The sequence below is a fragment of the Ictalurus punctatus genome, chromosome 4 (genome assembly GCF_001660625.3).
Source record: "Ictalurus punctatus breed USDA103 chromosome 4, Coco_2.0, whole genome shotgun sequence".
Lineage (NCBI taxonomy): Eukaryota > Metazoa > Chordata > Actinopteri > Siluriformes > Ictaluridae > Ictalurus > Ictalurus punctatus.
In genome coordinates this window covers 32167209-32180330 of record NC_071284.1, presented here as the reverse complement: position 1 = coordinate 32180330, position 13122 = coordinate 32167209, and the positions used below count along the sequence as shown (strand labels likewise).

The window sequence follows — 13122 nt, the reverse complement described above, 5'->3', positions numbered from 1 at the left end:
TCATGGTTTGGAACTGTTTTGCTGCATCTAGGCCAGGACGACTTTTCTTTTTTTTTCTGTCTTTTAATTGATTTATTCATTTTCATATGATTCATTTACATGTGATTCATATTCATGTGATTCATTTACATGTGATTCATTTATGTATGATACATTTTCATGTGATACATTTTCATGTGATTCATTTACGTATAATTCATTTACATGGGATTCATTTTCATGTGATTCATTTATTGATTTGCTTCACTTTAAATCCAGTTTTAGACTGTGATATTACCATGGTTTTGAACAGTATTCAAACAAGAAAAAAAAAGGTGTCCTCTTTTTGGAAAAACAGAATATGATCACCGTAATTTTTGTTATGTAATGTTACCCGCATCAGGGACAGTGATATTTTATTTATTTATTTTCGTAAAACAAATCCAAACACTGAACATGTTTTTAAGCTCTAAATTAAGCTCTAAATAAAAGTATTTTATTTATCATATCATATCATATTCTCTTGACTTAAGCCTCCGAACCTTGTGTATATGTTACAGATTTGAATAGCCTGTTTTTTTTTTAAAGTGACTTAGAAGCCATTTTACCAATCATATTTGTCTTTGTATTTAGTTCTGGTTTAAACAGAATAATGTAACATTTAGGTGTAAATATACAGAATAGTAGAGCAAAACTGGAGGCCAGAATAGCAAATATCTCCACAGCTACAGTAAATTTTCCAGGAGAGCTGACATAAGCTGGAATAAAGGTGATCCACACAGCACAGAATATGAGTATGCTGAATGTGATGAATTTAGCTTCATTAAAATTATCTGGCAGGTTTCTAGCTAGGAAAGCTAAAAGAAAGCACAAGAAAGCAAGAACTCCAATATAACCCAGCACGGCCCAGAAACCTATAGCTGAACCCAAGTTACATTCTAATATGATCTTTTCCTTGTAGTAATTCATGTTCTTATAAGGGAAAGGAGGAGAAACTGTTAACCAAAGCACACAAATAAGGACCTGTATGAGAGTGAACGCAAGTACACTGAGTCTCTGCTGTAGAGGCCCAAACCATTTCATGACATTACTGCCTGGAAGTGTAGCCCTGAAGGCCATTAGTACAACTACTGTTTTCCCCAGTACACAGGCGATACAGAGGACAAAGGTGATCCCAAACACTGTGTGGCGCAACATACAGGACCACTGAGAGGGCCGTCCAATGAATGTAAGTGAACAGAGGAAACACAGAGTCAGGGAGAACAGCAGCAGGAAGCTCAGCTCAGAGTTGTTGGCTTTAACAATAGGAGTGTCTTTTTTTATTATAAATAAAATAGCTATTAACACAGTTAATGCCGCTCCAAACAAAGAGAACAGTACCAGTACTATCCCCATAACCTCTGTAAATGAAAGAAACTCTATGACCTTTAACACACATTTATCTCTCTCAGCATTAGACCAGTATTCCCCTGGACACTGCTCACAGTTATTTGAATCTGCAAAATAATCATGATTATTATTATTATTATTATTATTATTATTATTATGAAGGAAAATATACTTTATCTCATGGTTTTATTTATTAATACCATTTTTCAGGAACCGTATCCTAAATAATAAAAAGAGGATGCACAATGTACAATTAACAACTTGTCTTTGAAACTTGGTAATGCTGAAATTACCTGTCTGGTTACTGATCTCTCCCTCGGCACATGGTATACAGTCATAACAGCAGACAGGTCTTCCTTTCTGTGCAGCTTTCCTGGTTCCTGGAGGACAGCTCTCACTGCATACAGACCTGGGCTTCTAATAGGAACAAAATATTATGGCTACAATCAGTACTTTTCACATAAAGTTCAGCAAATATAGCTTGTCTGAGATTTATGGATAAATTGTTCATATTAGTGATTACACAAAAAATATAAGGTTTTTATAATTGTGTGAATTATAAGATATAATTGTTTGTTTAATAATAAAATTTAAGAAGCTTTACAGCTTTGTACTTTTTACTTTGAGGCAGTATGTTGGTGTAAAATGTGTCATGTATATTCATTGTGAATGTTTTATGTACAGTATCTTCTGTAGAACATTTTTGAGAACAATTTAAAGGGCCATAAACTGCCTGATTTATTTTTATTTTTTTAATAATTTCTGACAGTTTTTATAATATTTCATAAAAAATGTCATTAGCAAGCAATGCATGTACCTCTCGTTTTTCTCCAGCCCACACTATATCTTCAGCATTTAGGACAAATTGTTGTCCATTTGGCAAAGAGGCATCATAATAGCCCACAACCTTAAACTGCACTTCTCCATTGAAACCCCGTTGCCAGTTCACCACTTCAAACTTTGCAGCTGTTGCCCCAGTGCTGTCAAACCACACCTGATCTCCTAATTTGGTGGTAAAATTAACCTTTTTTAGAGATTTAACAACCTTTAAATTGAAAAGAAAAGTAGTATTTATTTCATTACAATATCAGTCATGGACATAGCCTGCTTTGCTTCTCTTCTTTGTGTTACCTGCCATGGTTGTATTGTTTTGTATTTCTCACAACTCTGGTTTTCTGTGCATCTCAACAGGCTGTGTAGAGAATGTGCCACAGCATAAACTGCATTGTACATGTTATTTGCATACCTCAGTTCAGATATATCTTCATTGTAGTTTTTAAAGTGAATCATATCTTCATATTTTCTGCAGTTGTTTTCAGTTTGAGAAATATTTCCCTTTGAGTGCAAGCAAGGGAATGCTGTTTGCCAAAACTCATTGACAGCATAGTCAGCAAAGTTATCAATGTTCAATTTTCCCACATCAAAACCAATGGCTCCAGCCAGTATGTTGTAACTTGCTGGTGTTACTAGATCGACAGCAGAAATCCATGCCTCAACACCAATCATCTGGTAGCCAGTGACATTCCTTCGAATAAGTTGCTCTATTAGAATATTCATATCAATGTAGGCCAGAAATACAATGATTACTTTGGCTGTGCCTGTCTTAATAATGTCAGCCACTTTTATTATTTTGGCAGGATCTGACCGGTCAAACTTCTCAGAGTACTCAACACATATTCCCTCCTCTTTGGCTGCATTTAGAAAAATGGCCATTCCACTGTTTCCATAATCATTATCACTGTTCACTGCTCCTACCCAAGACCAGCCAAAGTGCTTGACCAAATATGCCAATGCTCTACTCTGATAGAAGTCACTTGCTATGGTCCTGAAGAAGGAGGGGTACTCTTTTCTGTTGCTCAAACATTCACATGTGGCTTTATGACTTATCTGAGGAAAGAAAGAAAAAAAATTATTAAAGCCTGTTTGGGTGCATTTTACACCAAAGATTTTTAGGTGTTTACTTCATCCTATGAAGAGACAGGAGCCTGTTTAACAGGGAAAATAACAACTACCATCCAACTAAAGAACACAAAAGATAATTATAATCTGTGAATACAAAGATGATGGATAATGTACACTATAAATTCAAAAGTATACTCATGTAAATGGTGCTGATATTAAGAACAAGCATCATTCATTCAACTTTACTGCTCTATCCTGGTCAGATTTGCAGTGGACACAGAGCTAATCCTGGAAACACTGGGCATAAGGTGAACACGCGATTTGTTCATGCACTCTTTCACATAGGGATAATTTAATGTAGGTAGTCTGCTCATCTGCATGTTCATGGACAGTTGATGGAAACCAGAAAACCCAGATGAAACCCACGCAAACACGCAGAGAACATGCAAAACACAGACAGTAACCCGAGCACATGACTGAAACAGGACTGTGATGTGGGGCGGTGATGTGCCACTGCACCATGGTGCCTCCCATAAGTATAACATACATTGCTCAAAAACAAATAGGTACCTAAGATAAACATGCACATTTTATGAAATATTAACCATAATTAATATAATTAACCTAGAACTGTGTCTCAAAGTAAACTTGAGCTTCTCTCAGCATTTGAGGCTAAAGAGACTCATATCAGAGGATTGATGATTAGTAAATATATATATATATATATATATATATATATATATATATATATATATATATATATATATATAAAATGTGTGTGTGTGTGTGTGTGTGTGTGTGTGTGTGTGTGGCTTAATTGTAGACATTAAGATAATCATCTCGTGCATATTTCAAGTGTGTTGTATAACTAATAATTAAATTGTTATTAAATAATTATTCAAATCATTTATCCTTACCACTGGGATCATAAAAGGTCCTGTAGTTTTTGTAAGTGCTATAGTAGGTGAAGACTCTGACTCCCCTATGATGGCTTGTACTACTGCTTGTCCAGAGCAGGCATAGTCCACTGTTATGTCCATACCATTCATCAAAGCCATGGCTGCCTTCATAGATAACAATCTTGAGAGACAATTGTCATAAATCTTGTAACCAATTGAGATATTTGGCAGCAAGCTGTTGCTTCTGTTGATTTCATCAATTGTAAAAATCATGGTCTGAGCAAGGCGGAATTCACCGAGATCACTGCTACAAATATACATAAAAAATATTTCAGATTATTTGATATAAAATGAAAATTACAGAGTCCCCAAAATGGCTACAGTATCAAAGTTTCCACAACAACAAACCTAGTGCATATTAAAGGTTGAGGTTTTTCAGTATATGCCATTGACTGCATCTGTGTACCACGATGTATTGAAAAGATGGCTCCAATTATCACATCTCCATCCTTAGATAACAGAGGATATTCTGGGTTGTCCAGAATATGGCAATTTTCTCCCCTTGCCAATCTGAGAGAAACGAGTAGTACAAGGAACAACATCACAAATTTTGTCTAGCACTTTTGCTGGATTGGTCCTGAACAGATATTGTCTTCATATATTTGTAGACATGCTCTGGGTGTTCTGGGTAGGACCATTCAGTTTGGACAAATCAGAGAGGTGGTGAGCTTTGTGATGTCATCATGGGGCAGAATGCTACCTGCACACAGTTATTTCAGGTTCACTTCATTCAAGAAAGAACACACAAATTATTTACAGCCGTTATTGTTGGCGTGTGTCTGTTGGGCCTGTATGTGCATGTATGTATGTATGTGTGTGTGTGTGTGTGTGTGTGCGTGTGTATGTATATATATATATATACACATACATACATATATATAAAATATAGTGAGTGGCAAAATTATGTGAACTTCTAGGATTGTCAGTTCATTTGAAGGTGAAATTAGAGTCAGGTGTTTTCATCTGATCATCTGAAGTGCAGCATGAGTACCACCCCAGCTAACACAGTTACGTTGTGAAGACATGACATGACCGGACCATATTAATCACAGCGATCTACCAAATAACGTTCCAGCCACATAACCTTGTGATTCCCCATATTCGTAGTGGTGATGTTCTAGCTTATAGTACATTGCTAAAACGCAGCGAGTAGACCCCAACGACCGTGGCCAGGAGTCTGATTATTTAATACTTTCAAGCACAACTCAATAATATATGCTGTGGCTGTCTACCTGTCTCCCATGACAATTCGTCAGCCTCAACTCCTTTATTTCTAACATCTCATTCCTCGCTAGTGCGACGGAGGCAGAAAAGGCGAGTGTGGCAGCCTGCCTCCTCCTGCGGAAAGCCAGGGGAACCGGTTGGCCAAAGTCACAGCCTGCTAATAGGCCTGACCAGGCCTGAGAATGGTCATAAAGGCCAAGCAGACAAAGGAGGAGTGATCCTGAGGGGCTGCAGAGGGACGTATCAGCAGACATGAGGTTGTTAGGGCAGTTAGCCCCCCGTACTACTGTAGGGCCACGCTTAGCCAAGACTGTCCCATGTTTTCAATGTTTTCTGGTCTGTGAGCTGTCACAAGCCAACGAAAATCTGATGCTTTCCTTCCAATAGAATGTGGAAACATTAACGTCACTGAGAGACCATCTGGCAGCATGGAAACTACTGAAAATGTGTCTCCATGGGTTCTGTCTACCGTAGAAAAGGGTCACCGCGTCCAGTTCAGAGCTCGACCCCTCTGGTTCAGAGGTGTTCTCACCACAATAGTCAGCACAGAGCAGAGCCCAACATTCGTGCAGGAAGTAGGATCCCTCTTGGACAAAGGAGACATAGAATATGCACCCTGTTCGCTGAGGGAGGGAGGTTCTTACAAACGTTATTTCCTGGTCTGCAAAAAAGATGGGAGTATGCAGCCAATTTTAGATTTATATTTAAAAATTTTATTTTATAAAAATAAAAATATTTTTTATATTTATTCAAATTTATGCAGAAATAAAATTCAAACAAGTTAATTCTAAAGGACTGTTGCCCTTGTTTTGTTTTTGGGTTTTTTTTGTTAATATTTTTTACACAGTCAACAGTGCACAATACTGATTTTCAACATTAAATGTACTGCAAGTTTCCAATGTTGTGATATAATATTGATTATGTGCATGTAAGGTACTCGGAGTTTTTTCCATATAAGCATATTGTGTAAATTGTGGGGGACATTTTGCCTGGTGCATGAGCCACTTGTCTTATTGCTTGGTTGGTTTATGCTTACATCCATCTTCATGAAAATTAACATATCATGAATTCTAAATGCCAATAAGATAATTGTCATATATTCCTGATTACAAACATGCATATTGCTGAATACAAAATATCTTTCTATGGACAAAGATAAGACACTATTCTGTTCTTATTTTTTTAGGATTAGTTTAATCAGTTCTCATGCATATCGATTTAATATTTAATCAGATGTAAGTTTTCTAAATATTATGTAGTTCATTATATTTGACATTATACGTATGTCCAAGTTCAACATTGTTCACTTAAAATGATGTATAAACAGGCTTGGAGAGTAACGTTATACATGTATTAGTGTTACATAATTAGGATACAAAAACTGGTAACTGTAATCCGTTACAGTTACGTCAAATAACAAAATAATCAGATTACAGGTACTTTTGGTCCGGCCAGTATTTCTAAAGTTGAGAAAATGTGGGATTCGGCTTTAGTTTCATTATGATGTGCTTATGGCCTAATATGGCAGCATGTGTGCCCATGATTGTATTGCTTTAATTCCTCTCTGTAATTCCCGCCTTCTTGCACACCAATTGGTCGATTATAAAAGGCTTGCAGCAACTATTGGCCAAATTCTGTCTCTCAACCATTAGCCTACTCTCAGTGAATGTGGGAAGGTGAAGTGCTGTTGTGTACATGATCAAACAGTTACTTTACAATAGCAGAAAATGACAGTTTTCCTGAGTTGAAACAATGGCCATGGCCATATAAGGTCATTTTTAATTTCATGTTATCACATTGCTTTGTATTACATGGTCATTCAAATGTGTAAATGATGGCAGAAGGTACATCATGCCATCTAATATTTTATTTTATTCCATGGACATTCAAAAGAATGTAGGAATTTATGTATTTTTATGTGATGCTAATAGTGCTCATATCATGTCTTTTTTCAGTGTAATAAAATCTGCATTCAAAGTAACACAGTTTTGAACAGTATTCAAACATGGAAAAAAAAAAAAAAAAAAAAAAAAAAAAAGTGTCCTCTTTTTGGAAAACCAGAATATGATCACCCTAACTTTTGTGATGTAATGTTACCTGCATCAGGGACAGTAATATTTTATTTATTTATTTTCTTTAAACAAATCCAAACATTGAACAATTGAACAACAAGCTCTAAAATAAGCTCTAAATAAAAGTATTTTAGATCATATTGCTTTTCTCTTGACTTAAGCCTCCGAACCCTGGGTATATGTTACAGATTTGAATAACCTGTTGTTGTTTTTTTTTTTTTTTAAATTGACTTAGAAGCCATTTTACCCATCATATTTTTCTTTGTATTTAGTTCAGGTTTAAACAGAATAATATAACATTTAGGTGTAAATATACAGAATAGTAGAGCAAAACTGGAGGCCAAAATAGCAAATATCTCCACAGCTACAGTAAATTTTCCAGGAGAGCTGACATAAGCTGGAATAAAGGTGATCCACACAGCACAGAATATGAGTATGCTGAATGTGATGAATTTAGCTTCATTAAAATTATCTGGCAGCTTTCTAGCTAGGAAAGCTAAAAGAAAGCACAAGAAAGCAAGAATTCCAATATAACCCAGCACGGCCCAGAAACCTATAGATGAGCCCAAGTTACATTCTAATATGATCTTTTCCTTGTAGTAGTTCATGTTCTTGTAGGGGAAAGGAGGAGAAACTGTTAACCAAAGCACACAAATAAGAACCTGTATGAGAGTGAAAGCAAGAACACTGAGTCTCTGCTGTAGAGGCCCAAACCATTTCATTACATTACTGCTTGGAAGTGTAGCCTTGAATGCCATTAGCACAACTACTGTTTTCCCCAGTACACAGGAGATACAGAGGACAAAGGTGATCCCAAACACTGTGTGGCGCAACATACAGGACCAGTGAGAGGGCTGTCCAATGAATGTAAGTGAACAGAGGAAACATAGAGTCAGGGAGAACAGCAACAGGAAGCTCAGCTCAGAGTTGTTGGCCTTAACAATGGGAGTGTCCTTTGCTGTTAGAAATAAAATAGCGACTAACACAGTTAATACCGCTCCAACTAAAGAAAATGCTACCAGTACTATCCCCATAACTTCTGTAAATGAAAGAAACTCTATGACCTTTAAGATACATTTATCTCTCTCAGCATTAGACCAGTATTCCCCTGGACACTGCTCACAGTTATTTGAATCTGCAACATAATCATCATTATTATTATTAGGAAAGAAAAATATACTTTATCTCATGGTTTTATTTATTAATACTGTTTTTCAGGAACCGTATCCTAAATAATAAAAAGAGGATACACAGTGTACAATTAACAACTTGTCTTTGAAACTTGGTAATGCTGAAATTACCTGTCTGGTTACTGATCTCTCCCTCGGCACATGGTATACAGTCATAACAGCAGACAGGTCTTCCTTTCTGTGCAGCTTTCCTGGTTCCTGGAGGACAGCTCTCACTGCACACAGACCTGGGCTTCTAATATGAACAAAATATTATGGCTACAACCTTTGAATTATAAGATATAATTGTTTGTTTACTAATAAAAATTTAAGAAGCTTTACAGCTTTGTACTTTTTACTTTGAGGCAGTATGTTGGTGTAAAATGTTTCATGTATATTCATTGGGAATGTTTCATGTACAGTATCTTCTGTAGAACATTTCTGAGAACAATTTAAAGGGCCATAAACTGCCCGATTCATGAAAATATAATAATAATTATTATTATTATTTATGACCGTTTTTATAATATTTCATTTAAATTTTTCATTAGCAAGCAATGCATGTACCTCTCGTTTTTCTCCAGCCCACACTATATCTTCAGCATTTAGGACAAATTGTTGTCCATTTGGCAAAGAGGCATCATAATAGCCCACAACCTTAAACTGCACTTCTCCATTGAAACCCCGTTGCCAGTTCACCACTTCAAACTTTGCAGCTGTTGCCCCAGTGCTGTCAAACCACACCTGATCTCCTAATTTGGTGGTAAAATTAACCTTTTTTAGAGATTTAACAACCTTTAAATTGAAAAGAAAAGTAGTATTTATTTCATTACAATATCAGTCATGGACATAGCCTGCTTTGCTTCTCTTCTTTGTGTTACCTGCCATGGTTGTATTGTTTTGTATTTCTCACAACTCTGGTTTTCTGTGCATCTCAACAGGCTGTGTAGAGAATGTGCCACAGCATAAACTGCATTGTACAGGTTATTTGCATACCTCAGTTCTGATATATCTTCATTGTAGTTTTTAAAGTGAATCATATCTTCATATTTTCTGCAGTTGTTTTCAGTTTGAGAAATATTTCCCTTTGAGTGCAAGCAAGGGAAAGCTGTTTGCCAAAACTCATTGACAGCATAGTCAGCAAAGTTATCAATGTTCAATTTTCCCACATCAAAACCAATGGCTCCAGCCAGTATGTTGTAACTTGCTGGTGTTACTAGATCGACAGCAGAAATCCATGCCTCAACACCAATCATCTGGTAGCCAGTGACATTCCTTCGAATAAGCTGCTCTATTAGAATATTCATATCAAAGTAGGCCAGAAATACAATGATTACTTTGGCTGTGCCTGTCTTAATAATGTCAGCCACTTTTATTATTTTGGCAGGATCTGACCGGTCAAACTTCTCAGAGTACTCAACACATATTCCCTCCTCTTTGGCTGCATTTAGAAAAATGGCCATTCCATTGTTACCATAGTCATTATCACTGTACAGAGCTCCAACCCAAGACCAGCCAAAGTGCTTGACCAAATATGCCAATGCTCTACTCTGATAGAAGTCACTTGCTATGGTTCTGAAGAAGGAGGGGTACTCTTTTTTGTTACTCAAACATTCACATGTGGCAGTGTGACTTATCTGAGGAAAGAAAGAAAAAAAATAACTAAAGCCTGTTTGGGTGCATTTTACACCAAAGATTTTTAGGTGTTTACTTCATCCTATGAAGAGACAGGAGCCTGTTTAACAGGGAAAATAACAACTACACAAAAGATAATTATAATCTGTGAATACAAAGATGATGGATTATTTACACTATAAATTCAAAAGTATACTCATGTAAATGGTGCTGGTATTAAGAACAAGCATCATTCATTCAACTTTACTGCTCTATCCTGGTCAGATTTGCAGTGGACACAGAGCTAATCCTGGAAACACTGGGCATAAGGTGAACACGCGATTTGTTCATGCACTCTTTCACATAGGGATAATTTAATGTAGGTAGTCTGCTCATCTGCATGTTCATGGACAGTTGATGGAAACCCAGATGAAACCCACGCAAACACGCAGAGAACATGCAAAACACAGACAGTAACCCGAGCACATGACTGAAACAGGACTGTGATGTGGGGCTGTGAAGTGCCAATGGTACCCACTGCACCATGGTGCCTCCCATAAATATAACATACATTGCTCAAAAACAAATAGGTATCTAAGATAAACATGCACATTTTCTGAAATATTAACCATAATTACTATAATTAACCTAGAACTGTGTCTCAAAGTAAACTTCAGCTTCGCTTAGCTTTTGAGGCAAAGAGACTCAAATCAGCAGATTGATGATTAGTAAATAGTAAATAGTGTGTATATATATATATATATATATATATATATATATATATATATATATATATATATATATATATATATATATATATATATATAAAGATAATCATCCCTTGCATATTTCAAGTGTGTTGTATAACTAATAATTAAATTGTTATTACATAATTATTCAAATCATTTATCCTTACCACTGGGATCATAAAAGGTCCTGTAGTTTTTGTAAGTGCTATAGTAGGAGTAGACTCTGACTCCCCTATGATGGCTTGTACTACTGCTTGTCCAGAGCAGGCATAGTCCACTGTTATGTCCATACCATTCATCAAAGCCATGGCTGCCTTCATAGATAACAATCTTGAGAGACAATTGTCATAAATCTTGTAACCAATTGAGATATTTGGCAGCAAGCTGTTGCTTCTGTTGATTTCATCAATTGTAAAAATCATGGTCTGAGCAAGGCGGAATTCACTGAGATCACTGCTACAAATATACATAAAAAAATATTTCAGATTATTTGATATAAAATGAAAATTACAGAGTCCCCAAAATGGCTACAGTATCAAAGTTTCCACGACAACAAACCTAGTGCAGATTAAAGGTTGAGGTTTTTCAGTATATGCCATTGACTGCATCTGTGTACCACGATGTATTGAAAAGATGGCTCCAATTATCACATCTCCATCCTTAGATAACAGAGGATATTCTGGGTTGTCCAGAATATGGCAATTTTCTCCCTTTGCCAATCTGAGAGAAACGAGTAGTACAAGGAACAACATCACAAATTTTGTCTAGCACTTTTGCTGGATTGGTCCTGAACAGATATTGTCTTCATATATTTGTAGACATGCTCTGGGTGTTCTGGGTAGGACCATTCAGTTTGGACAAATCAGAGAGGTGGTGAGCTTTGTGATGTCATCATGGGGCAGAATGCTAGAAAGAACACACAAATTATTTACAGCCGTTATTGTTGGCGTGTGTCTGTTGGGCCTGTATGTGCATGTATGTGCGCATATGTGTGTGTGTGTGTGTGTGTGTGTGTGTGTGTGTGTGTATATATATATATATATATATATATATATATATATATATATATATATATATATATATAGTGAGTGGCAAAATTATGTGAACTTCTAGGATTATCAGTCCATTTGAAGGTGAAATTAGAGTTAGGTGTTTTCATTTGATCATCTGAAGTGCAGCATGAGTACCACCCCAGCTAACACAGTTATGTTGTGAAGACGTGACATGACCGGACCATATTAATCACAGCGATGTACAAAATAATGTTCCAGCCACATAACCTTGTGATACCCCATATTCGTCATTGTGATGTTATAGCTTATAGTACATTGCTGTATCATAGCGAGCAGACCCCAACGACCGTGGCCAGGAGTCTGATCATTTAATACTTTCAAGCACAACTCAATAATATATGCTGTGGCTGCCTACCTGTCTCCCATGACAATTCGTCAGCCTCAACTCCTTTATTTCTAACATGTCTCACTCCTTTGGTCAGGGGTGGATATGCGATTCTCGAGCCATTCCTTTAAGGACAGCAAGCGAATTTGTTTACTTTGAAACCCATATAGAACTGACTATCATTCCCTGCCATTCAAATGTTTTTAAGGGAAATTGTATTGGTTTTCATGGAAGAAATTAAAACAATGCAATTATAATGGTATTTGTTGTGGAATTTCTAATCAACCCATCATCTCAAAATGTACTCATAAGACACACCTGTGCCACAATTAGCCGCAATCAGCAACACATTTATCCCATTTATTCATCAGCATTTTGTCATTTTTTTTTCTAAACGTACTGAGATAATACATTAAGCTAAATAAATAAATGTAATAAAAAATAAATTCAGAACAAAAAATGAACTTCATAAATGTTATCAATTGATAAATAATTAAACATATACAGTATCTCACAAAAGTGAGTACACCCCTCACATTTTTGTAAATATTTGATGATATCTTTTCATGTGACAACACTGAAGAAATGACACTTTGCTACAATGTAAAGTAGTGAGTGTACAGCTTGTGTAACAGTGTAAATTTGCTGTCCCCTCAAAATAACTCAA

The 13122-nt window shown here is 36.2% G+C and overlaps 2 protein-coding genes across 2 annotated transcripts; both read right to left on the bottom strand.

Moving 5' to 3' along the window:
* Nucleotides 1-561: 561 nt before the first annotated feature.
* On the bottom strand, nt 562-5707 carry LOC124627822 (extracellular calcium-sensing receptor-like). Its single transcript, XM_053678318.1, has 7 exons — nt 5508-5707; nt 4578-4739; nt 4188-4476; nt 2500-3255; nt 2186-2413; nt 1662-1782; nt 562-1475 (listed from the first exon to the last, which is right to left on the bottom strand). Exons 1-7 carry the CDS (start codon nt 5705-5707, stop codon nt 562-564), a joined length of 2670 nt encoding a protein of 889 aa, XP_053534293.1.
* Nucleotides 5708-7746: 2039 nt separating this feature from the next.
* LOC124627821 (extracellular calcium-sensing receptor-like) lies at nt 7747-11680 on the bottom strand. Its single transcript, XM_047154570.2, has 6 exons — nt 11616-11680; nt 11225-11513; nt 9576-10331; nt 9262-9489; nt 8827-8950; nt 7747-8660 (listed from the first exon to the last, which is right to left on the bottom strand). The coding sequence occupies exons 1-6, from the start codon at nt 11663-11665 to the stop codon at nt 7747-7749; spliced, it is 2361 nt and encodes a 786-aa protein (XP_047010526.2). The 5' UTR covers nt 11666-11680.
* Nucleotides 11681-13122: the final 1442 nt, after the last annotated feature.